This window comes from Scylla paramamosain, chromosome 20 (genome assembly GCF_035594125.1).
Source record: "Scylla paramamosain isolate STU-SP2022 chromosome 20, ASM3559412v1, whole genome shotgun sequence".
NCBI classification, from domain to species: Eukaryota; Metazoa; Arthropoda; class Malacostraca; order Decapoda; family Portunidae; genus Scylla; species Scylla paramamosain.
Genome location: NC_087170.1, coordinates 10,276,495 through 10,291,228, shown reverse-complemented (window position 1 = coordinate 10,291,228; position 14,734 = coordinate 10,276,495). Strand labels below are relative to the sequence as shown.

At 38.7% G+C, this 14,734-nt stretch overlaps 1 protein-coding gene across 3 annotated transcripts in view; it reads left to right on the top strand.

Moving 5' to 3' along the window:
- The first annotated feature begins 7,126 nt into the window (after positions 1-7,126).
- The window catches only part of LOC135110291 (RAB6A-GEF complex partner protein 2-like), a 12,429-nt gene continuing 4,821 nt past the window's right edge, over positions 7,127-14,734 (top strand). The window contains exons 1-6 of one of the 3 annotated variants that reach the window (XM_064022473.1): positions 7,127-7,300; positions 8,428-8,634; positions 8,907-9,034; positions 10,665-10,772; positions 11,851-12,000; positions 12,483-12,595. In XM_064022473.1, the coding sequence (XP_063878543.1) occupies positions 8,516-8,634; positions 8,907-9,034; positions 10,665-10,772; positions 11,851-12,000; positions 12,483-12,595 (618 nt within the window). In that variant the 5' untranslated portion in view covers positions 7,127-7,300; positions 8,428-8,515. Of the gene's footprint in view, positions 7,301-7,344; positions 7,492-8,427; positions 8,635-8,906; positions 9,035-10,664; positions 10,773-11,850; positions 12,001-12,482; positions 12,596-14,734 lie in introns of those variants that run through there. The other 2 variants (XM_064022471.1, XM_064022472.1) reach the window with 2 other exon arrangements.

The window sequence follows — 14,734 nt, the reverse complement described above, 5'->3', positions numbered from 1 at the left end:
ATTTCCACAGACAAGGAGTGCACAGCTTAATCATTAAGGAGGTTGAAATACACTTGGGCACAATTCATCTGCAAGAGAAAGTTGAGAGACTTGACACATAGCAAGAGACTCCTCCACCAAGGTAACTGGCAGCCCCTGGGGAAAGCTGTAGTAGATTGGGGAACCCTCAAGCTGAACCCACAGTGTTGTCAAAGTGAACAACTCACAGCTTTGTATAATGTTCAGATTAAATAAAAAAAAAAATGGTAAGTGGAATGTGACTGTGTGTACAGTTATATCATGTAGGCATACAAACTGATCTGCTTAAGAATCTTTTGAGGACAATGAAGAAAAGGCATATGTTGTAGATAAGCTGGATTGCTGTGACTAATCAGCTGGACTGTAATGTCAGAAGTATCTCATATTGAGGGAGCGTGCAGGCTTATTATTGTCTTCAAAATATTCTTGGTCACTGAGTCCATACTGCACTTTCTACTTATCACATGGTCATTGTTTTTCACCTAAGCATGCTGCCAGTGGCATATAACTGGTATATTGTTGGTAAATAATTCATGTAACGCCCCTCTCAAGTATCATGGAGCTACATTGTCACAGATATAAGTAGTTTCATGTGGTCATTACTTCATCATGTAATTTTTCATCTCACTTAGACTAATGATTTGTATGAAAAATGTGTTGTTAGGATGATCTCATACAATAATTTACAACTCATTTCATAATGTCTGTTCTGGATATTTGTGTGGGGGCCGAGAGTGTGACGAGGAGTGGACAGGAGGTCACACACTTGTAGGAGGATCACAAATGGGTCAGCTGAGTGTGTTAATGGTTGACTGAGCCAGCAGCAATTTGAGGATGTTACACCACAGTCTTAGTTGAGAACATAGCAACTCATATTGGTGATGCAGTTTAACCCTGAAATGAAGGCTGACACGCTCTCTCTCTCTCTCTCTCTCTCTCTCTCTCTCTCTCTCTCTCTCTCTCTCTCTCTCTCTCTCTCTCTCTCTCTCTCTCTCTCTCTCTCTCTCTCTCTCTCTCTCTCTCTCTCTCTCTCTCTCTCTCTCTCTCTCTCTCTGTAGCTTAACAGTACACAAGAATTTGTTAACTTTTTAATTTTCCTGGAACAAACATAATAATACATTTATAGCTGCAGTTGCTTTAAAAATCTTCTATCTTTCACAGAAGGCCCTTACATTTTCATGATTGCTCCCTTTTTACTGGAAAATAGTAAACAAAGATTATTGATAATAATAATACAAGCAGTGATGGCCTCCACTTGTGAATGTAAATCATCTCAAACTTCCTGGTGGTCTCAACACAGCAACAACATGCACTTGTATTGCTTAGAGGAATGTACTTGGACTAGAGTAATCTGTCTGCCACACCAAATCAAAATACTTACTGAGCCTACATGTTCCTTTAAAATCTCTAGCATGTGATGGCCACTGCAATCAAAACCCCAAAGAGAAAAAAAAAAAAAAAAGTTGTTGCATGATGAATGTTGTTGAAGGGTTAAACACTTTGGTACAGCAATGTTTTGACTGTTTTATATTTGTTGCTTAGAACTGCAAAGTTAAATGTTACATGGAGTTATGCTTACATGAGTTTATTATTATTATTATTATTATTATTATTATTATTATTATTATTATTATTATTATTATTATTATTATTAATGGATTTCCTGAGCACAATTCAAAGCAATATAACAAACATTAAAGATCATCAGTTTGGTTTCATGACTGAGAAATTTTACATAGATAACAGCTAGTCTGCTGCCAAGTGAGGTTTCTTGTATCATATTAATCATGACAAGAAAACTGCTTCCTCAACATGTGTGTTGTAGTAAGACAGTCACACCATTCCTCCATACAGCATGCTGGCCACATTTGTGACTCCTGATGGTGAGGCCTGAGCTGTTGTAGCATGTAAGACTGATGTGTGTGTTTGGCAGAAGACCTGTGACCAGCCCTTGCTCAGTAGTTGACTGCCATGTTGTAAACAGTCAACTTGTGGCAAACTTAGGGAACCTTCTCTTCTGCTGAGCCTTCTGATATGTACTTGAGTATGTGTTTGTCCCCTTTTATGTTTAGCCAGTGCAGTGAAGAAACTTCCAAATTAACTGTGATTTGTAGAGAAGGATATTTTTGTTATAGGTTACAGCTACTTTTCCACATTTATGTTAATAGTTCTTCATTTCTTGATTTTTTTCCTTGCATGTATCCATTGTTGTCACCATATATCCTTTTTGGTATATGTTGGATAATTCAGAGCTCCTTCAATTGAATCCAGTCTATTTTATAAGAATAAGTCAGTTATGACAAAGTAACTACATCATAATCAGTTTGCCCTGTGTACAGGCACCCCACACCCTGTCTCTCCTTTCTCCCATATATCCATGTTTCCCTTTGCCCTTACCATACCCCATCTTTTATTGCTGGTTCCTAACTACTTTTTCTCTTTATTCTTTTCTGCTTTCCCTTATAGCTTGTGGGATAACCCATTACTTTCCCTAGTCATTTCAAAATTTATGAGTTTATTCACTTAGCTGAGGCAGCAGTATTGATGTGAATAGATCCTAACCTGATCAGGGGAGGAGATATTCTTCATTTGTTTCAACAAGTTAAATTGGTGCAGTTGCATAGTAGTCCTCAGCAATGGCTAATGTGAGCTGTGATGAACACTAGGTCATGGAACATATTTTCAGAACCATCATTCATCTGTTACCTGAGTCTGATTTGTGGCTGCTCAGGTTTTCATCTCAAGATAAAGAAGTTAAACACCCTAGATAATGTGGCCATTAATCCCTTCTGGTTATATTGTGCCAGTTACTTGGTTGATAGAACAAGTATTGGCATGTGGCGACCTGAAATACTCACTTACTATTTACCTCTATAATGTTGATAACATTTATGGTGGAGAGGAAATTCTCAATCCTGCCATTTATTTCTATATAGATGCTGCCCATGTAATACATCCATTACATACATCTGCCTCTCATCTCTTGGTGTTTTAATGAAAAGTAATGGCCAAAATGCCAGCTGCTGAGACTGAAAGACCACATCTTCATGTTATTGTCTCCCTTGGTTTTGATCAACAAAATCCTTAAGTCAGCAGCAAATTGTATATGTTATTGGATAGTATGAATTATCCATTAACTGGCCAGATGTCAGCCAGTCATTATCATAATCCCTGTTCACACAGCTCAGGGAAGAAAGGGGAGACTTTTGTGATACACATGTCATATCAAGCATGGCAGCAACTGCTTGAAATTTTATATTTCATCATCTGACATTAGTCACACTAAACAGTCAAATCTCTCGACAAGTAACAGGTGAATGACTGGAAATATGGGCTGCCAGTGTTAGCTATGTCAGAGGATAGTGAAATTCTTTTTGAAAGTTTTACATTTTGCATGATTTATCTGCATTTCTTTCTTTAAAGATGAGCAAGTACTAAGGCACACACAAGGCAGAGCTGTGAATCACAGTATGAGAGAGCACTTTATGATTTCCACATGTCATGAGTTGCTGGTTGGGAGAGAGAGAATTTCTGTGAAGCCTCATACAGTTTACTCTTTGCTGTGCCCTTTACAGTGGAGTATACAAAATATCATTCCCATAGGTATTTGTAAGAGGTGTTGTAATAGTTTTCATTGCTGTGCTACAGGTCACTAGCACCTCCTTGGATAACCAGTCTGGTTCAGGCCTATGTCAGCATCAGTGAAAGAAAACGGTTACATTAGGCAACAAATACCATGATCAAAATAGTCAGTTGGTCTAAAACAAATAATTCATTGTGTAACAGAAAATGTTGCAGGAAGATGCAGATATTTAACAATTTTTTCAGGATGTTTAATCATCAAAAACAGTACAGCAGGTTCATGATTGACAGCTGCAAGGTTTTCCTTCATGGTCATGGTTTGGAGTAGACTAGAACACATATGGGATAACAATCTTTCAGAGAAGAGGTTTCAGGTCAGAAATTAAATTTCTTCACATGCTCCATTTGTAAAAGGAAACCTTTCACAGTTAATCAGGTGCTTTATCTTTTTAACTCCCAGCATTCATTAAAAAGCCAAGAAGTTATAATTCATAAATGAAAATTATTTACAAGTTCTATCCTCTGAAGGAGCCCAATTCTATTAATAACCTGCCATCTTAGGAGCTCAGTATTCATTGAAATATGAAATTAGAGGAAAAAAAAAAAGCCTAGTAGAAGAGGACCTTTTGAATGTGATAGACTTCCATCAGGTAATATTCCCATCAACTTCAAGTGGCTGAAGAGCAGTTAAGGGATGTAGTGTTATCAAGGCTAGCACAGCAGGCAGCAATTTATGCTTGTCAAAGAATGTGCGTACATGTGTGTGTGTGTGTGTGTGTGTGTGTGTGTGTGTACATCTGTGAGTCATTGAGTGAGTGAGTGAGAGCCATTGAGAGAGTGCAGGAGACAAGTTGTACTGTGATCCACACATAAGCTACCTGCCATGTAGTGATTCTAGGTTTATAACAAGCAATATCATCTTCCATGAAAAGAATTAATCAACTTTAATGAGATGTAAACAAGAAAGTTCGAGTTTCACAAGTGAAGACTTAAATTCCTTCCCCAAGCAAGGCTGGGCAGTGAGTGGCCCGGCCTGTCAGTGCTCACATCACCACCTTGGCTAGAATGTTAGCAGACTGTTCACTTTTTTCATAGTGACATTATGACATTTTCTTGAGCACGTTACTTTTACCAACATGTGAATACAGTTTGTTTCTCATAACCACAACACAATATTATTTCATATATGGCAAAATTACAAGCAAGACACAAGCAAGCTTATTTTAAACATAATCATATGAATTAACATTAGTCTTAATACCATTTAAAAGTACAGAATTATTGATATTATGTGTTAGCACAACTCAAATGTTAACCAAGAACAATATTCTAAGAGTGACCACTTGCTCTCTTCACTAACTTTAATACATTCAGTTACTTTTCTGCTGTACTCTTCATCAGTGAATCCCACAAGAACACAGCTTATTTTTGTGAATATGTTTTATGAGTTTTGGGGAGAGCAGCCACCCAGACACACAGGAGGAGATGGGAGCAGTAAGCACACCACCAGCCTCTGTCACACTATCAGACTAGAGGCCCTCCCCCCACCAGCTCACACTAACCAGAGCTGCCTATAACACTCTGTAGCTTTTTTTCTTGTTTTACAGCATCAGTGTCAATATGGAATCCCCCCAAAACATATTACAAAATATTTTGGATGAAACGTTTACAAAACCTTTGGTTCAAGTACATATGAATAAATTATTATTTGCATTACAGAGGTTGGTTGTGTGTTTCTAAATGCTGCTGTGAGGGGCTGCTCATTCTGTCTGCTTGTTCCATTATTTCCCTGTAGCAACACCCTAATTAAGATGACAACCATGAGTCTTTGTGTACTTTACCAAAGATCATCTCTATAGTAATGTAAAACCTTACAATTAAGACTTTTCTTATTATCAAGTAGTGTATTTGTGATGGATTAACATGTAAAAAGTTACTCATTCGTGACTTATAGGCTAAAATTCTCAAGTCCACATTAGTTCAGTGTACAAGGAGTGTTTTGGTCCTGGTGTCGGAGGCCGGCAGTGTGTGTGTGAACAGCCGAGGACCGCCCAGGAGGCACAACACTCCTGTGTGTCTGAGTTGCTGGTGGACATGAGGCTGCTGGCCTATCCATATTGTCTGATTGTACAGTTTCTGTGTGTATGGTATGATTGTGAGGCAATTTTTTATGTTTTTGTATAAAATACAATACCATACGTTTTGAGCACACTCACATGCTTTTTGTATTGAACCAATTACCAAAGAAAATAAAACTAAAAATGTATAGATGAAATACTGTAAAACTCCCCAACATAGATTTTTATGAAAATGGGGTGAAAAAACATTTGTGTACTAATAAAATGCTAAAATGAGTATTTTTTTTTTTAGATTCCTCAAACCAAATATTTGACCTGTGCTTACATTATATTTTCCTGCATGTGCCTTCCATCAGCTTGTCTATATTCCCATTTGTTCAAATCTGTTATTATGGATGTTCTAAAAGGAATATCTTGTAAGTTTGGTGACCAGTTTCACTACTAATGCAGAAAGAAAAGAAGAAGTGAGCATACATTAAAGACTACTTATTTATGCAATGATCTGATATGTACATTTTTATAAAGCACAAAATTAGTATTGAAATCTTGCCAAAAAAGAAAGACCACAGCTACCTCAGATGAGATAATATTATGTGTTATACTGTTAGGAATGTGCATTCACAGGTTGCATGCTTCATGTGGGAAGAAAGATGGTTGAATGATATGGCAGGGAGGTATTAGTGATGTGAATGAAGAAATATTTAAGAAGAGGTCTATTCCTTGCAGTATATCAGGAAAAGCAGAAAACCTCATCTGCCACTCTACTATCTGAAGGAGCTATATTTGGTGATGGGAACCAAAATACTAAATAGATTATGTGTTGTCTATAATTTCTCAGTGGTGAGAGATGCTTGTCAGTGTACATAGAAGTTCATTACTGGATCAACAGAGTGGACAGAAGGGGCTTCTTGGAGCATTTTTCTGTTGTATTAAAGTAAGTGATTGGTTGGACTTGGTAATGGGTGATGATATATACTTTTGTATAATGTATGTATGTATGTAGTATATATGTATGTGTGTAATGGATTAAAGTTGAATAAGGCCAGATTTGAAAAGGACATAAGAAGAAACTGGCTCTCAAACATGATAGTGTATGACCAGGATAGACTCAGTTATCAGGTTATTGCTGCAGTCAACGGGGAGCTTCAAGAGAAGATTACACAAGAGTACGGACAAAGATTTGTGTGTGTGTGTGTGTGTGTGTGTGTGTTGCCTACCTTCCATAGTAATCTTCAAAGTTTCCGCCATTCTGTTTAGCGTTGATGTAAACATCTCGTTTTTGGGACGGTTACTAAATATTGTATTTGATATGTAATATATCTATATTTTATGGAAAATTTATAGTCTTTCATGATAAAATTAAATCTATTTATCTCTATAGCTTGTATAATAAAGCTAAGGTATACCAAAAATTTCGTTCAGTGAGTGGTGACTGACGAAAGTAAGACTGTCCCTGGAATAGTGTTGTGACTGTGACAGCTGACAGGATGGTGACGGTTGTGGGATGTTCCTCGCTAACGAAGTGCCTGTGAGCTGGAACTAAGCATCCTGAACACATAACAACCCTGAACTGTGTACCTTGCCATCACTCAGACACAAGGCGGAGTGGGATGGACCAACAGGTGAGATAACAGCATTTCTGGACTACGAGGTCTTCCGTACTCTGACGATGTTCCGATTCTGAATGTGCGCGTTGTTCAGGGAGGACTGCTTAGTGAGTGAAGATTGAGAGGTATGGGAGACTACCTCATATGGCACACAACTCAGTCTACTTGATAGCTGTACCATAACCATTCTGATTGTAATAATCCAGGTAAGTAAGCTCATCAAGCAGGAGAGATTAGTTTGTGTTGAGAGCCAACCTAATCAAATACAGATAATGTTCCATGGCCTCCTGTCTGTTAGTGTGGTAGATATTTTTCAACTGGTGGCATCAGTGGGAACCAGGGTCACTCCTTCAAGTTCTTCAATGTGAGATTAATTTTATTTGGGGATTCTCTGCCAGTTGACACTTAAAACCTCCAGGCATTCTTCCTTCAAGAGGCTGTGGTATAACTCCTTGGACAGTGTTTTGTATGATTATGTTGAGTAGCCCCTAGCAGCTCCTTTCCACCAGGCACCAATAGGGCTAAAAGTGTGAATGATGTGCATGTGAGGGTGTGGTGCTTTATCTGGGCTACCCCACGTGGGATTGGCAGCCTGCTATATAGACACATAGTTGTTAGCACCATACATGTTATTCTTTAAACATAACTGCTGTTACATCACTTCCATTACTAAGGAAATATTTTGGAAAATTAGAATAAATTTAATTACAATACACTACCTGGTCTCCAAGTGTAAGACTCCTGTACAGTGTGAGATACCCTGCCACAAACATGGTGGAGGCAGTGTCCCAAGATAAATAATGGGACAGTTTGGCTCACAGTTGGGAGAAAATCCCATTACAGTAAGAGAGATAATGAACAGAACCCCGTGCTTCACCAGGATGTCTGGATTTGTGATGAGGTATCCCATGCTCCATGACTTTTTAGGGGATGTCCTTGCTAAGAGCTCTCTCTCTCTCTCTCTCTCTCTCTCTCTCTCTCTCTCTCTCTCTCTCTCTCTCTCTCTCTCTCTCTCTCTCTCTCTCTCTCTCTCTCTCTCTCTCTCTCTCTCTCTCTCTCTCTCTCTCTCTCTCTCTCTCTAAGACCTAAATATTTTTAATCTTTATTTTGGTAATGATGATGATGATGATCTGTCCCATTAGTGAGGCAGCAGCATCAAGGAAGCAACTGGCATTGCCTGGTGGGAGGGAACCAGTCATCTGTGCCCTGACTGTGTTGCTGCCAGGAAGGATGGTGGAGGTGTGTGCACAGGTGCTGGGTGGACCGGTGCACCTTGCAGGAGACACTGTACAGGTCTGCATCACTGTCACCTCACCTTCACTAGATCCTGCTCTTCGTGCCCAATCCAGGTGAATACTCAGCTTCCTTGTTGTTGTGTTGGTGTACCACAAAACTTTGTGAGAGTTGAAGCTCTGTGTAATTGCATCTTACAGATTGCTGACTTATGAAAGTTTTATTGCGTTTTAAATTTCATTAAATCTTTCCTTAAGGAGAGCATCACATATAAAGTATGACAGTACGAGTATACTGATAATTAAGAAATGGTGTGATGCTCTCTGTAACCATGTAAGCCTTAGGAAATGTGTGATTATATTTTAATAAGCTGCATGAACCACTGCAGTGATGTGTGCGATGTGGTGGCGTGGGGCAGTGCTCAGATCCACTGCCAATGTTCAGTAAATGAGGCACGAGTGAAACTCCCACCCACTAGTCCACGCCAAGCTGAAGAACAAGCAGTAACCAATGCAGGTGAGATGCCAACTGTGTTCTGCATATTGTCCTATCCCTTCTTGTTTATTCCTTTCTTTATCCTAACTCAGTCTTCATATAGATGTGTGTAAGTCCAAAAGACTACTCACAGTTTAGTGGACTTCATTAATCAATCACAGGACAATATGAAGCAAAGGCACCATTTTCTAATGGTGGTTGCTATTTATAGTAGTAACAATACCTGGCCTAGTAGTTATTTGGCCTCAAGTAATCACACACAAAAAAACTACCTATATATGCAGTTAACAACTATATACCTTTATATACATAAGTACTTTTATTTATAATGCAAGTTTACCTTGTGTTTCTACATGTCAAGTAAAGTAGTCAAGTGAATTAAGGTGCTCAATCTCCATTAAGGATCACAGCAAATAATCAAGAATGATTCTGAAATTTTTCATCAAGAGTATCTTTGAAAACTCAAGGAAAGTCCATTGTCACAAAGTGCATGAAATCAAAGCAGTTTCAAACTTTACAACCTGGTTAGGTGTCTTTTTTTTTTTTTTTTTTACTGTTTTTTTTTATTTATTGTATTCTATTTTATTATTTTATCTATCTGTCTATCTATCTTTATATTTCTCTCTCTCTCTCTCTCTCTCTCTCTCTCTCTCTCTCTCTCTCTCTCTCTCTCTCTCTCTCTCTCTCTCTCTCTCTCTCTCTCTCTCTCTCTCTCTCTCTCTCTCTCTCTCTCTCTCTCTATATATATATATATATATATATATATATATATATATATATATATATATATATATATATATATATATATATATATATATATTTATTTATTTATTTATTTATTTATTTATTTATTTATTTATTTATTTATTTATTTATTTCTGTCATGTATGACAACTCCCTCACTGTGGTGCTGAAGGACACTTCCCTCTCCAGCCATAAGATGCAGTGCCAGACAGAGACTGGCTTCATTCACCACTACCACTGATTCTTAGGAGACTGTTCTACATATTATTCTATTAGTTTTTTTTTTTTTTTTTTTTTTTTTTTTTTTTTTTTTTCTCAATAATAAATAGATACAATTCATTGTTATTTTCATGTAGAGTTTGGTAACTTGATGTCAGCATATGTTGTATGAAGCTCAGGTTATATGTGAGGTATTTACCTGAGGGCATACAGACCTATGATCACACTAAGTACCCTAAAAATACATAGGCCTGAGACTAATTAGGACACTGAGGGTGGAGTGGCTGATTGCTGTGCTGGAGATCTTGTGTATAACTAATCCTTGAATGTAACTGACTGGCCTAGGGATCTAGATTCTACTTGATTCTGGATCCTTGCTAATTAATCCACTCTTTGAGATGGATTCTTAAATTTGAATTGATAGTAAACACCATCACCATTTATCATTATTTTCTTGGAATATACATTAATTCCAACAACGATAAGTGGCATGCTTAATTTTAGTTACATTTTTGTGTGATATTGATGACCTTTTGAGGATTTTTTGTTATTTATTTTTTTTTTGTGACCTTAAATACTGGTTTCATTTTTTTTTTTCTTTTTTTTTTTTCACTGTTGTCTTTTGCACTTGTTAATTATTACATTATTTGCCATAAGCAGCTACATCCCACTTCGTATCACCCAACAGACACGTCTTTCGCACCGTGCCGTGGGGAGCGTGGCCGGGTGGTGCTGTCCACCAAGCCCAAGATACTCTTCTGTGACCTGCAGCTTTTGCCAGGAGAAAGTAGATCATGTAAGGTCAGGGGACACTGTTGTTGGGTAAAGTAGTTATAATAGAAAATACTATTTTAGCCACACTTTTTTTAGTATTGAGCACTATATGTGTGTTCTCTCTATGATATGGGAGTGGACCAGTCACACACTGTAGCTAGATTGAAAGAATGCTGCCACCATACTCACAGTGCATTGAAACAGGCAACTGAAAGAGGCAGAGTGAGGAGACTGGGAACCTCCTGCTCTCCTCCCCTACAGTGGGACAAAATATGATCTCTTGTCTATGCTACTTTCTTTTGTGGAGGATTTCAGTCTGGTACATAGTGTGTATATGATGATAGTCATATAATTTCAGAAATAGTAGGTTTATTTCAGATCAGTATGGACTGTATTATGCCACATAGAACATACAGTCCTGTTTTGATTCATTGACCAAGGAAATGGTCATACGCAGTGAATGTTTTCTCCTAATATGTAATAATTGTACACTGGAGTCCCAACAGTTGTGAACTAAGCACATGCAAACTTCAACTACACACAAATTGGTAAAATTAATTAATATTTTGTGATGAAAGACAAAGAAGAACATATCCTACAAATGTGAAGTGCAAATGACAGCAGAACCTGTTATCTATTCTGTCTCAGTATTACTGAATGACTCACCTGAGTTCACTCAATGGCCTCACTGCACTGACTCTCAGATGTGACAAATTTTCAAATATAATGAAGTGGCCTTCCCCTTCTGTTAATTCAGGACATGGAAGGTTTATTGTGTTTCATTTGTTACTGTATTGTTGAGAGCAAAGATTTATCCAACAGATATTTATTAAAGGAACATGCAGTGACTTGGTTTTATTACAAAATGAATTTAAGATGGCTCAAAATATTCTCTCTCAGTTCAAGAAAATATTCTTAAAACAAGCAAGTATAAATGAAGGCATGACTCACATGTCTGCATGCAACAAATAAGGATGGTAGGAAAATGTCACTTGAATATTCATTTCTTCTAGTTTCACAAAACTTTGTCTTCCAACTTTTCCTGTATCTGGTGATCCTTGCAGTATATTGTATCATGATTTCTGCCTTCCCACCAACAGTTGTATACAAGGAAACACTCCCCTGTGATGCCCCACCCACCTACCGTGGACAGCTGCTCAAGTATGCCTACAAGATTACCATTGGCACACAGCGTCTGGGTGCCCCAACCAAGCTGCTGCGTATCCCCATTATGGTCATTGTACTTCAAGGTGACCACTCCACTCTCTGATCTTTCATCATACCATTCTATTAATCAACAACTAAATCAGCTCACTATCAGTGGAAATAAGTAATAAGCAGTCACTTAAATGCCACAAGATCAGCTACTTAATCACATTTAGTATCCTTAAATGGTAGCAGCAAAGTTTCTGTCAATTAGCCACTGTAACTTGGTGAGATGGAGATGATAAACTTTGAGAAGCTATGCAAGTTTTATGCCTAATACTGTCATAAGGCTTAATAGGGAAAGGTGGCAGAGGTGAGACTTGAAGTATCTCAGCATACAAGTAGTTCTTCAATGAGGAAAAATTTAAGTGGTTCTTTGTGAAAATTAAACATTAGAGAGATACATAGGGAAGTATTCTACTATTAGGAACATAAAGGTGCATCTTATTTATTCTTTTTCAGTTTCAGAATATAAAAGTGTAAAGATACTTTTATGTATTGAATGTAGAATGATGAATTATTACAGGGTTGAGTGAGGCTTGTGTATACAGTGAGAGTGGTGAACTGGCACCCTCCAACCCCTTCTTGCACACCCCACAACGCGACACTCCAAGACACACTGCCCTACAGATCATTCAGGTGTGTGTGTGTGTGTGTGTGTGTGTGTGTGTGTGTGTGTGTGTTTTTATGTGGGAAGGACACTGGCCAAGGGCAACAAAAATCCAATTAAAAAAAAAAAAAAAAAGCCCACTGAGATGCCAGTCCCAGAAAAGGGTCCAAAATCGATAGTCAAAAATTGAAGGATAAGTGTCTTGAAACCTTCCTCTTGAAGGAATTCAAGTTATAGGAAGGTGGAAATACAGAAGCAGGCAGGGAGTTTCAGAGTTTACCAGAGAAAGGGATGAATGATTGAGAATACTGGTTGACTCTTGCATTAGAGAGGTGGACGGAATAGGGGTGAGAGAAAGAAGAAAGTCTTGTGCAGCGAGGCCGTGGGAGGAAGGGAGGCATGCGGTTAGCAAGATAAGAAGAGCAGTTAGCATGAAAATAGTGGTAGAAGACAGCTAGAGATGCAACATTGCGGCGATGGGAGAGGGGCAGAAGACAGTCAGTCAGAGGAGAGGAGTTGATGAGATGAAAAGGTTGTGTCGAGTTGATAGATGGAGGAATTGAGTTTTTGAGGCATTGAACAATACCAAGTTTGCTCTGTCCCAATGAAAAATTTTAGAAAGATCAGAAGTCAGGCATTCTACGGCTTCCCTGCATGAAATGTTTACTTCCTGAAGGGTTGGACGTCTATGAAAAGACGTGGAAAAGTGTAGGGTGGTATCAGAGTAGGAGTGGATAGGACAAGAAGTTTGGTTTAGAAGGTCTTTGATGAATACTAAGAAGAGAGTGGGTGACAGGACAGGACCCTAAGGAACACCACTGTTAATAGATTTAGAAGAACAGTGACTGTCTACCACAGCAGCAATAGAACGGTCAGAAAGGAAACTTGAGATGAAGTTACAGAGAGAAGGATAGAAGCTGTGGAGAGTAGTTTGGAAATCAAAGCCTTGTGCCAGATTCTGTCAAAAGCTTTTGATATGTCCAAGGCAACAGCAAAAGTTTCACCAAAATCTTTAAAAAGAGGATGGCCAAGACTCGTAAGGAAAGCCAGAAGATCACCAGTAGAGCAGCCTTGACAGAACCCATACTGGTGATCAGATAGAAGGTTGTGAAGTGATAGATGTTTAAGAATCTTCCTGTTGAGGATAGATTCAAAAACTTTAGATAGGCAGGAAATTAAAGCAATAGGACAGTAGTTTGAGGGATTAGAACGGCCACCCTTTTTAGGAACAGGCTGAATGTAGGCAAACTACCAGCAAGAAGGAAAGGTAGATGTTGACAGACAGAGCTGAAAAAGTTTGACTAGGCAAGGTGCAAGCACAGAGGCACAGTTTCAGAGAACAATAGGAGGGACCCCATCAGGTCCATAAGCCTTCTGAGGGTTTAGGCCAGCAAGGGCATCATTGTGAAGAATTTCAATAGGTAGCATGAAAAAGTCAGAAGGTGGAGGAGAGGGAGGAACAAGCCCAGAATCATCCAAGGTAGAGTTCTTAGTAAAGGTTTTAGTGAAGAGTTCAGCTTTAGATATAGATGTGATAGCAGTGGTGCCATCTTGTTGAAATAAAGGAGGGAAAGAAGAAGCAAAGTTATTGGAGATATTTTTGGCTAGATGCCAGAAGTCACAAGAGGAGTTAGATCTTGAAAGATTTTGACACTTTCTATTAATGAAGGAGTTTTTGGCTAGTTGGAGAACAGACTTGGCATGGTTCCAAGCAGAAATATAAAATGCATGAGATTCTGGTGATGGAAGGCTTAAGTACCTCCTGTGGGCCACCTCTCTATCACATATAGCATGATAACAAGCTGTGTTAAACCAAGGTTTGGAAGATTTAGGTCAAGAAAAAGAGTGAGGAATGTATGCCTCCATACCAGACACTATCACCTCTGTTATGTGCTCAGCACACAAAGACGGGTCTCTGACACGGAAGCAGTAGTCATTCCAAGGAAAATCAGCAAAATACCTCCTCAGGTTCCCCCAACTAGCAGAGGCAAAACGCCAGAGGCACCTTCGCTTAGGGGGATCCTGAGGAGGGATTGGAGCGATAGGACAAGGTACAGGTGTGAGATTGAGATCGGAGGAGCCCAATGGAGAAGAGATGGTGACAGCGTAAGCAGAAGGATTAGAGGTCAGGGAAAGGTCAAGGATGTTGGGTGTATCTCCAAGATGGT